The sequence below is a fragment of the Lipomyces arxii genome (genome assembly GCF_038497795.1).
Source record: "Lipomyces arxii strain Phaff 12-163 unplaced genomic scaffold V1512scaffold_8, whole genome shotgun sequence".
Classification (NCBI taxonomy): Eukaryota; Fungi; Ascomycota; class Lipomycetes; order Lipomycetales; family Lipomycetaceae; genus Lipomyces; species Lipomyces arxii.
The window spans coordinates 81,965-97,743 of NW_027117707.1; the positions used below are offsets into that span (position 1 = coordinate 81,965).

The window sequence follows — 15,779 nt, forward strand, 5'->3', positions numbered from 1 at the left end:
TGAACTCAGAACGGCTATCACTTTACACAGCCACAGTGGCTGAACGTACTTATAAGCTTCAGCTGTGGCGCGGAGATACTTTGTAAAGGCACGACGAGCTTTTAAAGTGGTTTCACATGTACGATTTGAAATATGGAGCAATATCATATTCGGTATTAAACAAAAAATCATAGTTAGCTCAAATTCTTACAAACTATGCCAAGAAACTCCATTACACAATGCATTCATTTGCCCCAGCCCTGTGAACGAAAAAACCAGGGAAGCTTGCTTCCATACTCAGTAGAGCTTGTTTTCATAGGTACCGGTCTGTTATAACGTTAGACTAACTTTGGTTATCTAAATTTTGAAACTTACACAATCCCTTGAAAAGAATCCTCCACGCTTCGCATCGTTCCAGAATCTGATGGTGTCTTGGGTACCCGGATTAATACTCCACACTCCCAATTCCTTATTACGAGTTTTGTCCGTTTGGTGCTTCTGTCATTGACAAGTTTTCCCCTATTACGTATCAGCACCAAACAAACAAAATTGGCTTTAAATTACCATGCTGATTGAGACATGTTAGCACTTCCAACGTAAGCCATGCCAGTTGTCAACGTCCCATCAGGTGCAGCTACCGGACTATCAAACCGTACAAACATCACTTTATCATGCATTAAACATCCTTGTCTTACTGACTTGCCATCTCGCAAAATCTGTTTTGGAAATGCCGGGTTGTTCCAAGAAGAAGATGAAAAACATATGGTTCCCGCTCCTGAAATTCCTCCTTTAGAGGCAGATACTGTATCATGAGACGGAAAGTATACACGCATCCTAGAAGCAACAGATGTAAAACTTGATTCTGTAGACTCCAGTATCGTCCCTATAGGGACACGTCTACCTGTGTGACTATCAATGAAATATTCGCGTAGCCAATGCATTGCACATACCAGTTGCTGCTCGAAAGATGTTTTCAACCATAGCATTAGTCAGACTTCCCAGTGAGGATACAACATAGTCTATCTGTGCACCTATCGATACTGTACCGACCAGCCCCTTGACAGAAGTAGACAGCCCGGGATAGCCTGTCCTAATCATTTTTGACTCTTCTCGTATTTCACCCCCAATCGAATGCACAAATCGTACATTTTCAGTATTTTGCCACGCAATTCTAGTTTTCAGCAAAGTGATAACGTCTTCGAACATATCCTGAGCTTCCAAAAAATAGATCAAGTCTTGCGCAAATGGTGGAAGCGTTTGTGGCACAGAATCTTCAGGCAAAAGTAAAAAATCATGAATATACATAATGTTTTCCAAAACACCATCGTCTTCTCCCCAATCATAACTGGTCATATTCGCTGACGGTATGCAAACTCTCATGTAGTGGTCGTATACTAGCAGCTGTAATTTGGAGTGCATGCAGTTTACAACACCAGGCATTTTTGGTAAGCAAACGCGTATATTCGAAATATCGGCAAACATAGACCTAGCATGATCTCTGCTTTCGGAAGTTTTGGCCGGTACAACCAGAACTATTTTCGTTCTATCCAAGAACAACTTATCAAAAATCCAGTCGAAATCCCATTGAAATGCTGAGAGAGCTGCAAAACGTAAACTTCTCTAATTTGATGAGCACTTTGACAGTAAAAGTAACAACATTCAGCATACAGGCTGCAAAACTTCCTCAATAGTGATATCATCGCCAATACGCGGATATCCAGACACTGCTGTCTTTTTAACGATACCTTTCGGGAATGGTATATACTGAGTACCGTCTTCTCGCGTACGTTTGGGAAAGTCTCCAACAGGTGCCTTTTCGTCATTATCTTCAGTTAATTCATTGTCACTGCTCAACTCGCGTTCACGCTTAGGCCTGCCACCACCTAGAGCTCGATTTACTCTCTGAAGACGTTCAGCTTCCATAGCAGCGCGATCTAAGGTGGCCAAGTAGGATGGTTTTGAGACCGCATCAGTTGCCATTTGCGCGAGATCACCTGCCGGTGGCGGTGACGGTGAGGACGAGAGATCAATTACTTCATTCTCGTCAAACACCATATTCAATACAGATGACAGGTACTCTTATAATATGGTTGACCGCTTGGCTTCAGGTATCGCATGGTAATTCATGACAATAAACCAGAATTTATAACATTGTTTCGTTCGACAGCTGGAAGTGAAGGAGGGTAACATCGTGAATTTCAGGGGATTTTGAAACCTTAAATTACAAACTCGATTGGGCTCCGTAGTACTCAAAAGACATGTTAAGTAATCTGCCTGTTTATTTTTATATAATTTGGAGCAAAATAGATCTAGGGGTAAGTAGGCGCTGAATTGGAACTGTCTGTCTTGACCCAATTTTGAGGTACTGTTGCTCTACCAAGGTTGACGCAAGAAAGTTCGAAAGAATAGCTTCACTACAACTGATTTGACACTGGGGGAAAGGTATACTGACTACGCATAGTCAAGAAATAATTGCAAAACCGAGTGGATTGCTTCAGTTGTGTGTTTTAGTCTCTCTTGAGGCAGACTGCACACCAATTTAAAGACGGCCCCTGTTTTAGCCCCCTTTGAACTTATGTGCCCCTGATCTGTCATGTTGACGCGCCAAATAAGTCTGAGTTTTTGAATAAAATGCCTTTTACATTTGAATTAACAGCAAATATTTGACTGTAAAGAGTTATGTATTTAGTAGAAGAATTTTACTTGTTCAATACGGTGAGGAAAAAAAAGGGGGGCCGACGTTGTCTATTCGTGGCTATAAAATGATATTGCGCCCTGTAGTACACCGAGGGAGCAACTCTGGTCGCACTGAACAAGCCTCTCCTTTTTCATGCTGTTGGCTGTTTGCTTTGGCTTTACAAGTTACCGCATCTGGTACTAGAATGTCCTTGTTTACTGCCCTTTCTGTCTGTCCCTAATATACCACAAATTCGCCTTCAAAATTCTTTGTTCCTGTTGCTTCCAATCAGTCACTACTTAGCGTCCGCTGTCATTGCTTTGTAACTGTTGCTTGTCGAATACTGATTGATTGAAATGCAATTCTTTTTCAGAAGATATACATCTCAGAAAGACGCATCTCAGGGACCAATAGGGCAGCCGGTTATCAGCAAAGTTGAGTTGCCCAAATACACAGTAGATGAAGTATGGAACCGTTCATCGGTATCGATTGAGATTGGGGATCGGTTTATTGTACACGCTACTGCTGAAATAAAGCGTAGAGGCGTTCTGGAGCCGTTTGTGTTACTTCCATGGCGACCTGATTACAACCTTCTTGAGACAAAAAGTCTTGTACACCGGATGTTCGCGGGAGATTTTGGATTGGAAGATGCAGATATCGTTCGCGAAGTCAAATTTTCAGATGTTCTTGTTTTGGTCAGTGTGCTTAAATGGGTGTGGGCCAGAATTCCGGGAGGTGTTGTGTCTTGGGACGTCTACGACCTTTTCAAAGCTGGGGAAGAAGGTGTGTAATTCGCTGTTATTCTTGTATTGTCATATTTACTGTCAGATTTGAAGATGTCTGAGGTGGCATTTAAGACACTGATACCTCTCGTTTCCGAATCTACTGCACGGTCACGTATTATCTTCAATTTCTTCGATGTGCTATCATCAATTACATCGCACTGGAAAATGACTTCAATGAGTGGCATTAAAGTGGCTAAGCTGGCCTGTTGGTGGGCTTTTTCACTTAGTGATGAATTGAAAAAGCGCGAAGATGAAACCGTTAAGCCGTCTAACTATGGTCCGTCTGAGTATTTATCACATCGAGCAACGTTTTCTGAGGCTTACAAACTTTGGATGAGGTTCGTATGTTTTGCTCTGCTAGTATTGTATTAATAGCATAATTTTAGAGCTGCTGAGGCGTCGTCTCATTTATACTTTGCATACCTTCGATCTGAGGCTGCATCTATTCAAATTTCTGTCACCACTTTATCAGCTCTGCCTGCTGCATTATCGTCTTTATTGGCATCAACCCCTTATCCTCCAAGGTTGACTAGCAGTGACGTGACAGAATCTCTTTTTCTTTCGTCGTTTGTGAGCGAACCTTCCAACAACGTCTTAGCAACGCTGCAACATTTCTATGGTCTTGCTCGTCGAAATGGATCTGTGTCTAGTGTCTCTATAGATGACGAAGTAGTAAACGCTTTTCTTTATGCTGACCCTACTGAACGGGCATACGACACGTACTTGACACCTGAGTCCTCCAGATTACTGTGCGATATCGGTGACAATCTACGACAATTTGACTGTAACAGGACCGTCTCTGGGGCACACATGAACGCGAGCATAACTGAAAATGTCGGGTTTGACCAATATTATAGAACTGATCCTAAATACGTGAATGACTATGATAGACCACGTACTAGGACTGTGAGCGGGTCGTCAGTCTGGTCCACAAATAGGACTATTGAACCCGAGTCGCCTGTCACAGCGAACGCATGGTCAGAGTTTGCAACCCACGGATTTTATTCCGACTCAAATATACCGAAAATAATGGATCCAGAAAAGTACATTCCTGATATTGCAATTCTGACAGCTCAACCTCGGAACAAGCAATTTGGCCTTCGCACGAATCAGAGTGCTTACCTTGAACCACTCTCTGCTGAACTTGGCGCTTTGCAGTCCGCTAAAGTTCCTCTTGACTATTCGTTTTGGTGGACATGGCTATGTGCATATGGCCCTGAAGAAACTCCGTTCAGACGATCAATTTTTTGCTCCTGTCTTCTTATTGAGTTTGATGCTTCGGCAATGGGATTGTCTCATGGAATGACTAACAGCGATCGCTTCGTGATTATTGAAGAGCGCATGATTAAGGCTGTGCATCAGGTGGTGCGATCTCGTGACCGCTCTTTCTACAGACATTACAATGGCGTACAACACATCCGCCGCCTAGCTTCTCGAAATTTCAAGTTTCGCACACGCCCTGAATCAAGCGTTGTAGCGGCTGCTGCCGGGATGAAGTTAAAAGAACGCGCATCTTTGCTGTCTCTATACAGAGAGTTTCAATCTAACATGACGAATAACGGGAGCATGACAGTTAGCATGGTCGACCATTCCGATCCGGGCGACGATCGGGTCAGGCGCCTGTACGACGTCGTCAATTCGTCAACTATCAAATCAAGTGAGAGCGATAGCAGTAAGCCAAACTTATCAGAAGCTTATTCCGAGGCAGCCTCATATGACAATATTTCGTGGATGCCCAATGCACCCCTGAATCAGTCTCTTCAACAAGAATTCCAGCAGCTTAGAGTTTCAAGACGGCTAAAAGCAGTCTCGGTCGTGTTGGAGGACAAAGAGACCATTGCCAAAGCGCTTCAATGGGCCGCTGACGACAGTTTAGTGTCCACCGTAACTGAGAATACCCCAGGCAATGTAGACCAGTTACTTCCCACTCCTGCACCATCAGGTTTGGAACTGAATGATGATTATGCCCAAGACACCACAATTACTCCAAATTCTGTTCAAAAGCAGGTTGTGCCAGTCAAAATTTCTCCCGTGGCCCATATCGTTGCAGAAAATGGCTCTCAAAGAAAACTGCAAAAAGTTTTCAAGTTGAAAGATGAATTGGCCGCTACATCAGTCGCTCTGGATAGCGTTCAAACAAAGCCAGCATTGACCAAGACAGAAGTTAAAAGTGAGAAATTCAAATCTTTAGGTTTTCGGAAAGCGCTGGCGAATTTCTTCGGCCACTCTAGTAGAAAGCGAAATAAAGCATTAGCTGTGAATACCGAAGAAAGCACTTTGCGTATGTTGGAAGTTACCAAGGGTGATGACATACGCTTTGACACGCCCGTGCAATCAGAGCAGCCCATGCAGCCAGCGGAAGTTTTTGCGGAGATGTCTAAAGGCATGGACGCTGAGCCGTCTGGCTCAATTACAGCAACCACGAGCTCTGACCATGAGCAAGAGGTTTTCAATGCCAATGAAGTAAAAGCTGGATCGGTCGAGAATTTTGTTGGCGCTCAATCTTATGCTGAAACATCAGCAGAGGTAATGCAAGAACGCAGGGGTAATGATTTCGAGGCGGAATACGGTGCGCTTTCTACAGATTCAGAGCCTGCAAATATCGAAATTCAGTTGATATCTCCTGTCACAATAAGTGAAAGTCGACTGAATCAAGAAAATGAGCGACAAGAAAGTAAACGATTCCCGCAGAAAGACAACAGTGGAGAGGCTCGCTTCCCGTTTTTGAAGCGAAAACCTATACCGGCAATGGGCAGAAGATCGCAGGTAGTGAAAATGCCTCTTGGTAATAGTCAGGCAGTTATAGGCGGAGTTATATCAGCTGCTGGATCAAGCATGGATGCCAGCGCGAAAGAGGGTACCGATAGTCGCACATCACAGGTAAACTCACATGCAGCATCTCCTGAGAAAGATGCTCCGATGTCAATTACGCGTCGTTCGCTTCGTTCGGTATCCGTTGAGCAGATGGAGCCGCTTAAGCCGTCAATGCCTCCAATAAATTCATTCAATGCGGCTGAGAACAGTATATCGCATGAAGGTATTGAAGTGAAGCCAGAGGCATCTCACAAAAATCGGTCTATTCAGATGGTTTACCAAGGCCAGAAGAGTTTTGGGTCAAATGAATTGCATACAGATTTATCTTTCGCCGGTCGCCATCCGTCTGTGTTTGGAGAGCGAGAGTCTTCAACAAACTTGCTCATCGATTTCAAGCCGACACCAGTGGGACACGAAGTCTCCAACACGCGGCCAGTACCGAGAACAAGCTTTGAAAGACACTCTGTGCGGTCAGATGTACAAGCGCGATTTATGAATCGTAGCAGCGATATTACTGTAGACGATACGCAGTTTTTTCTGCCAGCAAGACAGGCGGTCAATGAAGCAGAATCTTCAAAGCATCTCAGCGGAGATTCTACGATGAAACATGTACCTTTTGATCACCGAGTCAGCGCTCCAGACGAGCTGCACTCGCGCCCAGACTTTGTGTTGCTAAACAGCCAGAATCAGGTTACTCCGGAAAAATCGCCGCGCCTATCAAAATCTAATTTTATTTAATTTGTTTTGATATGAGCATTGTATAACATTGCTATTGTTTATTCTATATAAAATCTATATGCAGGGAAATTTAAAGGACAGTGTTCGAAATTTAAGCTTTTTGTTTACATTGGCTTAAGTAAATTGATATTTATGCCATATTCGCGTACAACGTAATACACAGAGCGCGTCGATGGCGCGTCGCGTGAGACCGAGTCTGATGAACCGGATCTAAAAATGTGCCCGCTCCGCCTTTCTTCCTTCCTTTCTCTCTATCCTTCTATCTTCATTTCAGCTTCAACAACCACTTTACATATCTAAAAATCTTACAACAAGGACTTTGATTATTTGACTAATATTTCTTGTCAAATACTTATTACTAATTGATTATCGTTTACTGTAAGTACTTTCTATTTCATTCTCTACAAAAGCAACGCGTCTTTAGCAATCATCCGATATATCTATTCACCTGCAATACAGCACAGTGATATATGCCTAATGACGAGATTCTTTTTTGGTTAGAGATAAAAATATGATCTTACCGCAAATTCATTTTTTGCTAGATAGTATCTGAGGGCTTTATTTTTTGCGAGATCTTGCTTGACGACTTGAGTGGAGACGCGACTAACTTCATTAGATTCACATTTTTATACATATATACAATGTTGGAAGCCAAATTAGAGCAGGCTGCTTTGTTTAAGAAGGTATGTGTGCTGTAATACATTACCTACGCGAGCACTAAAAAAAAAAACAGATCGTCGATGCTGTCCGAGAATTAGTCCAAGACTGCAACTTTGATTGCTCTGAAAACGGACTTGCACTTCAGGCTATGGATACTTCTCACGTTTCGTTGGTGTCGTTGATGCTGAACGCTGACGGTTTCTCTGAGTTCCGATGTGATCGCAATATTGCTCTCGGTATCAACCTTGGATCTTTGACCAAAATCTTGCGTTGCGGCAACAACGAAGACATTCTCACTCTTGAGGCTGAAGATGCTGCTGACTCGTTGGTTATTAGATTTGAAAACACTCAGCAGGACCGGATGTCTGAGTATGCACTTAAGTTGATGGATATTGACCAGGAGCATCTTGGTATCCCTGAGACTGAATATGCTGCTACCGTCACTCTTCCTTCTGCCGAGTTCCAGCGTATCTGCAGAGACATGCAGTCTATTTCTGAGAGTATCACCATTGACTGTACCAAGGGCGGTGTCAAGTTCTCCTGTGAAGGTGACATTGGCAACGGATCTGTGACCTTGAAGCCAAACTCGTCTGCTGACAAACCCGAAATAGCTACTAAGATTGATCTTTCCGAGCCGGTCAGCTTGACATTGTCGACCAAGTACCTGATGAACTTTTGCAAGGCTACGGGATTGTCACCACAGGTCACTCTCAAACTTGCTGACGAAAACCCCATTCTCGTTGAGTACCCATTATCTTCTGGACATCTCAGATTTTACTTGGCACCCAAGCTGGACGAGTAAGCTCACCGTATATAAGTTTGTGTAGTTTGTGTAGAGCTTATACTCGATGTTTGTTTTTGAAAGTCATGATATTTTGCTGGTGTTAAATATGTTTGTGTTTGTTTTATTTGTATAATTATGAGTACGTTTATCTTCCATTGAAAACTTAAATCTTAAAATCATGTATTTGCAGATGGTAAAATAATGATCCCCACTAACTCCGGTATGATGCCGAATCATATATACATATCGTTTCCGTTGTGGAGTTGTCCTATATCCAGTTCGTTGGACAGCACGCAATATCTCAATGTGCTTTCCTCCTTCACAGGTAGCACAAGTCGAAAAGCGTCGCTACCATTCATGTAGTATCTGTACATTCGCTTGCTCCTCATGAAGCCCATATTTTCGTACAATTGCAGTGCTGACTCATTTTCGACCTCTGCCTCGAGTACAATCTCGTGTGCGCCGTCGTCGATCATGCAGTCAATTGCCATTCGCACAAGTTGAGACGCAATGCCACGTCCACGATGAGTCTTTGCGACTGCTAGCATGGCGATATATCCCCTCATCTTGACTGTTCTGTGGGGCGCAAGCTTGCACACGACAACACCAACCAGGTTTTCCTCATCAGACTTTTCAGTTGGTTTGGACTCAACTTGCTCTGATGGTTCATTGTCAATAGCTATAAAGCAAAGATGTGGCCATTGGTATATAAAGTATCTATAAACGTAAATGCCATACGGTTCTGAGAGATCTAACGAGATTAGTTTTCTGATTGCAGTCAGGTCTCGTTCCACAGTCTCTCGCGGACGTTCCAAAGGCTTGTTGTCTATCTGCCTTGGGTCTACGAATGCTTCCGTTAATGATGATATTGGCGGTTCATATTTTCGATATATTATCGTCATTTTAAACGTTAAAAACTAGAGTGGGAGTAGTTCGATGATTTAAGCTCTTCTCTAAAAGTTGAGCAATGCTTTCTACGCCGCATAGTATGCGGACACTTTAGCGATCTTGTAATTCAAGTTGGATTGGCGTATCCAGGTATCGGATCACATAAAGTATGTTGTCTTCACGAATACTCCGATCATCGGGTCAAAACTCTTTGCAACCGACAAGTCCGCCTGATATTCCGAGATCAACCTCAGCTGCCAGCTCACTCCAGTCTAGTAGTCTGTCTTTACACAATGAGCCAGCAGTGTCCGAACCAAAAATAACGATTGCTGAATTTATTTCCGATTTGTCTTCACTTGTTGCGGCACCAAATGCATCAGCTGCGCGAGCAGTCGTTTCTCTACCAAACGAACGAACTGATTCTGTCAATCCAGGCGAAGACAGTCTGGTTACTCAAGCAACGGAGCTTTTTAAGATACAGTCAATCATTGCGGATCGGCAAGCTCAGTTGCAAAGCCCTTTGAGACGCGTGGGTAATGGTTCATTGCCAAGGTCAGCTGCGCCTGCGGTTGTAAACGGTATTGCTCGTTCTGGAGGTGCGCAACCACAAGATGAACTGGAAATCACTGTTGCTGAGGTCGAGAGAGATGTGAAGATGATGCTGGATCGAATGGTGCAGGCTGGTTTAAATGTTGAGTAACTCGTGATGAAATAATTATGTGTGTGATTCGCATCTCATGTGGAGTTTTTGTTTCGGATTGCACTACGGGACTATGAAAATTTTAAAATTAGTCAGTATATAAAATTTGAATCATGTACAGGAAAAGTTATCTGCTTCAACACCTTGTTTGCATAACGCTATCCAAGTATTGCGCAACTTACAAATAAAGAACGAAAGGGCTTTGTAACCAGGATCCTCTCTTCGAAATATCTACCTAGTTTTCTTCTATAATACAGTATTTGGCCGTTTGTTTACCCTTTTTCAGTGAGGCAACTACTTTGTAGCTCACTTCTAATTGAAATCCAGTTATTCCTTCTGTTTAGGTTGAGGCTCGTCATCAACGTTGAGATCGTCCTTAACAGTCTTCCCTGACAACGACACCTGTTCGTTCTCGTCCTTAATAAGCTCTTCTTGCTCCTTGACAACTTCAAGTCGCTGCTTGTTAGTCGCAGTTCCCTCTGCATGGTGAACTTCCAACTCTGCCTCGTGGTACAACTCATCAGGAATAGAGCTCAAGACAGACAACAGAGCGTCGTAATGTGAGTCGACAGACTCGCCAGCACCATAAGTATATGCCGCTGAAAGCACAAGAAGAGTGCTTGGCACGTCCTGTCGAAGACGGAGATCGAGCCAGTTTTGAAGATCGTCACGAAGTCTAGCAGGCGAAACACCGTGGGACTTAATTCCACGTGACTGGCACGCAGACTGCAGTTCAGTAATTGACAGCGAGTCAATACCTTCATAATCAATGGCACGGTCATCTCGTTTGGTCTGACGCATGCGATGTCGAATTTGGTATCGCAACACAAGGTCGGTGCCAAAAGTAGGGAGGTTCATGTATCTAGCCATAGCCACAAGCTGTGGTCTTGAAAGGTTGTCAAGAACAATGTCATCCTTAAACAGTCGGCAAACACTTAAAAGCTCTTCACGTGAAGGTGATTCGCCAGTCGATCGAACTTTTCGGAAGAACTCGGCAAAGAGCTCCCGTTGGGCAGCGTTAGATGCGCGAGGTAATCCTAGCCCGCTCTCCTTAACGGTGCTCCGCAAAAACTCAGACACTTCTTTCCGTGTATTTCTAAGACTCTTAACTCGCTTGTCCTTCTCCGATTGACCTTCATAGGTGGAGGGAAGCATGTTGGGGAATAGTTTCAAGGCCACAGGCAGAAGGAGCTCAGCAAAAGGAACGATGACAAAGACCGAAAACGGAACCAAGCGGGCAAGATCTTGGGTTGTCCGTTTCAGCTGTCTGCTTTCACGACGAGTCAGTTCATAGCCAGCAGCCATCTTCATGGCTAGCTTGGTTGAGATTCGAACTTCTACTCCAAGAAGCTTAGTGCCATCCCAGAAGTGATGCACACCAGCTTTTATTTTCTGCCAAAGTGTAGAATCACTCTTAGTCTTAGTGACAGCCTTCTTTCCATTCGCTGCAACATCTGTGACATGAGACGCCTCTTTAACAGTTGTTCCCAAGATTTCGAATTCAGCTTTATCGGCGCTCGCCTCGGCTTTCTTCTTTGCATCTTCAATTTCCTGCAAGCCTTCCTTATCTTCCATTTTTATCGCCTCGGAATCACTGGTCTTCTCTTTAGGCTCCGCAACAATGGGCTTTGGTGGCTGACCATTCTTCATGACAGGAATCGGAGGGATACTCGGACCAGAGGAAATGGGGGTTGTCTCAGTGCTGTATGCTTTTCGAAGCAGTATATTCAAAGCAAAAACATTTTCCACGGTCAAGGGCATGCTCTGAGTAAAAATACTGGACGCGGCCAGGGCCCGAGAAAATTCTTAATGAACATTAACATTGATCTGAGATGTAACTGCCGTCTTGTTCTCTTGTTTGCAAAATATGACGACTTCTCTAAAGTCATTCTCTGATTACTTTGAAAACAAACCATTTGCATCATTCATTAAACAGAAAACCACACATAACAGTCTTGAAGCCGGCAGTCACAGATAAAAATGTTTCTACTTACGATAAATTCTAGGCGAAGCGGCCGGTCTGGTCAAACGAGAGACTGCAAATGAAGAAGAAGCCATGGCGAAAATACCGGAAGCAGTTCTGTTTTATCTTTGCTAGAAGCTAAAGAATGAAGGTTAAAATCAGACGGATTATTTAAGATGTTTGTGGAGATTTTGAGCTGTTAAAAAACACTTTCGCTGACACGAAATCTATTTGTGTAAATATATTGATGCTGTTTATTTATGCTGTAATTCAATATGCCACTATATTTATATGCATTAAGTAATGCATAATTTAACACCAATATGCTATATAGAGCAGGAATGTCAGCCTGGTAGGCGTCGGTATGAGCCGCACTTTTGACGGCGCAGTTTAGTGTCCAATAGCCGAATGCGGTAATGTTATATATAATTAATAAATGCATGTATCATACAATTCAAATATCAGAACGCCTAAACCTCTAGCACAAGATTCGGATACTGCTTCTGAATTAAGCCAACAACATCCTCAACCTGCAAGCAAACACCCAAGATCTCACTATCCCATGCCTTCAACTTAATTCTCTCCACTTCATCCAGTCCACCACGACCTCCTCCTTGGAAATAAATTGTGGTGTCGATTCGGTCAATGACAGCACGCAACCGCCTTTCCTGGATCATTTTAGCCGCATATCCTTCGGCCTCGTCTCCAGATCCCAAGTTAAGCAGCTCTGCCAGTTCGGGAAATGATATATTTGTATAAAGCTTGGATGCCGCAAGTAAGTTGTGCTCTGTGACTGCTCTGTCCAGTCCTGAGTTTTTCTCGTAATCACCATCTTCCAATTGAGCCCCTTGGCTAATTAAGTGAACCTTTGAAATTTTCCGACGAGAATTGCGAACGTAAGCGCGTACATCATCAGCTGGAAGCAAACTGTCGAAAAAAAGTTTGTCTAGAATAGCACTCTCAACAAGCAGTCCACTGTTAACATCTTTCAGGCGCTCGTCTTTTGCCAACGAGGCAAGCATGCGGCCACGCGCAGGTCCAGCCGGAGCAAGTAAAGCGCACGAAACTGCAGACGACAAACAGCTCAGTCTATCATCCGCATCAATTCCACCTTCTACATCTATCACTTGATGTGACAGCTCATAGTATTTAGCGCAAGCATCCAAAAATCGCTTCCGCGAATCAAAGACATGTGCTTGGGCAAGTTTGAACTGCAGCTTTGCTAACTCACTGTTGGACTTCAAAACAAGCCCTGCTGTTTTATTAATCAAATCCTCCGCAAGCAAAATCCGCTCTGTCTCTGGCATATCGTCATCGTCCATTACATCAGGGTCCGCTTCTTCATCAAGCAGATTTCGCAAAATCCGGACAGAAATCTCAACCCGGTAATCATTAGAGATCACCCTTTGACCACTTTCCAACTTAATGCCACGCAATACTGTAGCGGCCTTAATTGATTTACCCTGCACTTCGTAAAGCGTCGCCAAGTGTTCTCGAACTACTGAATCTTGCTCCTCATACGAGGTGAGCACAGGTTGAAGTACAGCTAGAGCATGATTGAGCAGATCTTCTTTATCAGACGGACCAGATTGTAATTTAACTATGTGAGATATATAAGATGCAATCACTGGACGAGATACAACAAGACCAAGCGAAGCTGCATTCGCTAAAACGGTTTCGACATAAGTTTGTAAGTCCGGAAGTGCTGTCAGAGTAATGAGCAACGACTGCAAGGTTGCGATCTTATCAGGCTGCGAAGCCGAGGACAGCGTAATTTGATTCACTGAACTTTGCAACGACATAACAGAGCCTTTGGATATAAATTAAACTTGAATGAGCGTACGGACGTAAGTGTCGGATATGATAAAGTGGTCATCCATCTCTAAACTCTGTTGCGCCGCTCCCCGACTTATATTTTACTGCGCGTTCAAAAATCATCCAAAGTCAGTTACAATGCAGACAGTCAATTGGCCTTACTGTCAGAAATACTAATATAAGCTTATGGTACTAATGCTATAATGTTACGACTTGTTCAGGTGTTCACAATTGTGGTCACAGGTGCCATATTTGCTGCTGTGAATCAAGTGGTGGTAAAACCATATCTTGTCAGTTGAACTTTAGGTATTTCTTGAATTAGTTTCGTGTGTTAATTGCGTGTTTAGGACGAGATATTCCATATACCACAAACTATTCGATATTACAATGGCAATTGGTCATATTGGGATCCGAAAATCACTACTCCGCCAGGACTGTAAGCTGACGAGGAATGCACTTGTTGTTGGTCTTAATCTGATCTGTAAGGTACATTCTTGCTGTTGCATACGCGAAGATATTGTCTCTGATAAGCACCAACTTTGAATGCAATGTGCGCGTATTGCGAAGCTTCAATTTGATTGGACAGTTAGTGTTTCTTCCATGGGTTTTGTCACTATTTCCATTGAGCCATCATAGCTTGTCTGCCAGGACTACTGTGATGCTTCAATTGCTTCCTCCGCTTTATTTTTTTACTTTTTTATACTACACGGATATGTGGTCTACGATTTTTGCGCTGTTAAGTGTTGCGCTTGCATTGAGATCAACGCGCGCATCGTGGATCAGTGTAGTGGTAAAAATGTTAGTTGGGACAATGGCAATAGCACTAAGGCAGACAAACGTTATATGGGTTTCATACGCGTTTGCAGTTGAAATACTAACTGTTCTGGTGTACCCCGACGAAAAGGGCAAGGATCGAGCAGACGATGCTTGGTTTATGGCCGCAAGCGCAAAACTGGAGGATGTGTCCGCGCCGTCCGATTTAATCCGCGCTGGTGTGGGTGCGATTGTGCGTGTGTGGCGCGCATTGAGAGGCAACAAGAGATCAAAAGCTTTAAAGATCTTATGCTCATATTCTTTCACAATTGGGGTTTTTTTACTATTTGCGATTGCTAACGGAGGCATTACACTAGGTAAGAATTGCGTTCTAACCAATTTCTCAGTTAGACACTGACACTAACTTCTTTAGGGGATAAAGACAATCATGTTGCAGGCATACACCTTCCCCAGCTTTTCTACTTCTCAACATTCGCCTGTGTGCTGTCAATACCAACTATATTTCCTGTCATCTCACAAACTTTTAACATTTTAGTTTATCGGCCTTTTACGTTCGCTATTGCAACATCTATCATAATAGTCGCAATTTATACAACAACGGTAGCTCATCCTTTTATTCTGGCAGATAACCGACACTATACATTCTACTTGTGGCGCAAATGTCTGAATGCGACGCCATGGAGTCGATACCTGTTTGCACCGGGGTATGGAGTTGCTCTCTATATCATCTTTGCGCGTGCCGTCCGTAAAGGTAGAATTTTGACTTCAGTGGTTTTTTTTTGTGCCTGTGCAGCTGTACTCATTCCAAGCCCACTGATAGAATGCCGATACTACATTGTGCCGTATATGATTTGGAGAATGCGTGTCGCTATTTTGAACGCAGAAGGATTAGACACAAGAAGGGAAAATAAGGTAGGAGAGTATGTTGAAATATTCTGGTACATGATCATCAATGCAATTACTATCGGGCTGTTTCTTGGATATTCGTTTGAATGGCCGTCCGAGCCTGGAATAGCTCAACGATTCATGTGGTAGAACAAAAGTTTTGTAGAATACATTGCGAATTGCGTTATAATGTTACATTTGAAGGTGGCTATTGTGCAGGTCATTGTTGTCTCGTCGTTAGTAAATTCAAATTTCAGTCATAATCCATTTCGTCATGAGAAGACTCCGTTCTTGTCACGATATCAGGAACTGTCCAT

General features: G+C 43.3%; 7 protein-coding genes across 7 annotated transcripts; 3 read left to right on the forward strand and 4 right to left on the reverse strand.

Annotated features, from left to right (window-relative positions):
- Positions 1-133: 133 nt before the first annotated feature.
- V1512DRAFT_238796 (tyrosyl-DNA phosphodiesterase-domain-containing protein) lies at positions 134-2,192 on the reverse strand. The gene is made up of 5 exons (XM_066914188.1): positions 1,648-2,192; positions 930-1,599; positions 544-880; positions 355-498; positions 134-306 (listed from the first exon to the last, which is right to left on the reverse strand). The coding sequence occupies exons 1-5, from the start codon at positions 2,032-2,034 to the stop codon at positions 225-227; spliced, it is 1,620 nt and encodes a 539-aa protein (XP_066771302.1). The 5' UTR covers positions 2,035-2,192; the 3' UTR covers positions 134-224.
- An 820-nt stretch (positions 2,193-3,012) lies between these two features.
- On the forward strand, positions 3,013-6,993 carry V1512DRAFT_247790 (uncharacterized protein; the record flags this gene model as incomplete). Its single annotated transcript, XM_066914503.1, has 3 exons — positions 3,013-3,439; positions 3,485-3,779; positions 3,828-6,993. The coding sequence occupies 3 exons, from the start codon at positions 3,013-3,015 to the stop codon at positions 6,991-6,993; spliced, it is 3,888 nt and encodes a 1,295-aa protein (XP_066771303.1).
- Positions 6,994-7,256: 263 nt separating this feature from the next.
- Positions 7,257-8,592, forward strand: V1512DRAFT_262978 (proliferating cell nuclear antigen, N-terminal domain-containing protein). Its single transcript, XM_066916398.1, has 3 exons — positions 7,257-7,371; positions 7,453-7,676; positions 7,727-8,592. The coding sequence occupies exons 2-3, from the start codon at positions 7,635-7,637 to the stop codon at positions 8,453-8,455; spliced, it is 771 nt and encodes a 256-aa protein (XP_066771304.1). The 5' UTR covers positions 7,257-7,371; positions 7,453-7,634; the 3' UTR covers positions 8,456-8,592.
- V1512DRAFT_262980 (acyl-CoA N-acyltransferase) lies at positions 8,394-9,355 on the reverse strand. Its single transcript, XM_066916399.1, has one exon. It carries the CDS (start codon positions 9,337-9,339, stop codon positions 8,671-8,673), a length of 669 nt encoding a protein of 222 aa, XP_066771305.1. The 5' UTR covers positions 9,340-9,355; the 3' UTR covers positions 8,394-8,670.
- A 750-nt stretch (positions 9,356-10,105) lies between these two features.
- V1512DRAFT_262983 (LETM1-like protein-domain-containing protein) lies at positions 10,106-12,396 on the reverse strand. Its single transcript, XM_066916400.1, has 2 exons — positions 12,020-12,396; positions 10,106-11,830 (listed from the first exon to the last, which is right to left on the reverse strand). The coding sequence occupies exons 1-2, from the start codon at positions 12,081-12,083 to the stop codon at positions 10,353-10,355; spliced, it is 1,542 nt and encodes a 513-aa protein (XP_066771306.1). The 5' UTR covers positions 12,084-12,396; the 3' UTR covers positions 10,106-10,352.
- V1512DRAFT_262984 (uncharacterized protein) lies at positions 12,397-14,013 on the reverse strand. The gene has a single exon (XM_066916401.1). The coding sequence runs from the start codon at positions 13,788-13,790 to the stop codon at positions 12,459-12,461; it is 1,332 nt and encodes a 443-aa protein (XP_066771307.1). The 5' UTR covers positions 13,791-14,013; the 3' UTR covers positions 12,397-12,458.
- On the forward strand, positions 13,877-15,664 carry V1512DRAFT_161308 (alpha-2-glucosyltransferase Alg10). Its single transcript, XM_066913065.1, has 4 exons — positions 13,877-14,093; positions 14,151-14,239; positions 14,290-14,933; positions 14,990-15,664. The coding sequence occupies exons 1-4, from the start codon at positions 14,007-14,009 to the stop codon at positions 15,610-15,612; spliced, it is 1,443 nt and encodes a 480-aa protein (XP_066771308.1). The 5' UTR covers positions 13,877-14,006; the 3' UTR covers positions 15,613-15,664.
- The last annotated feature ends 115 nt before the right edge of the window (positions 15,665-15,779 follow it).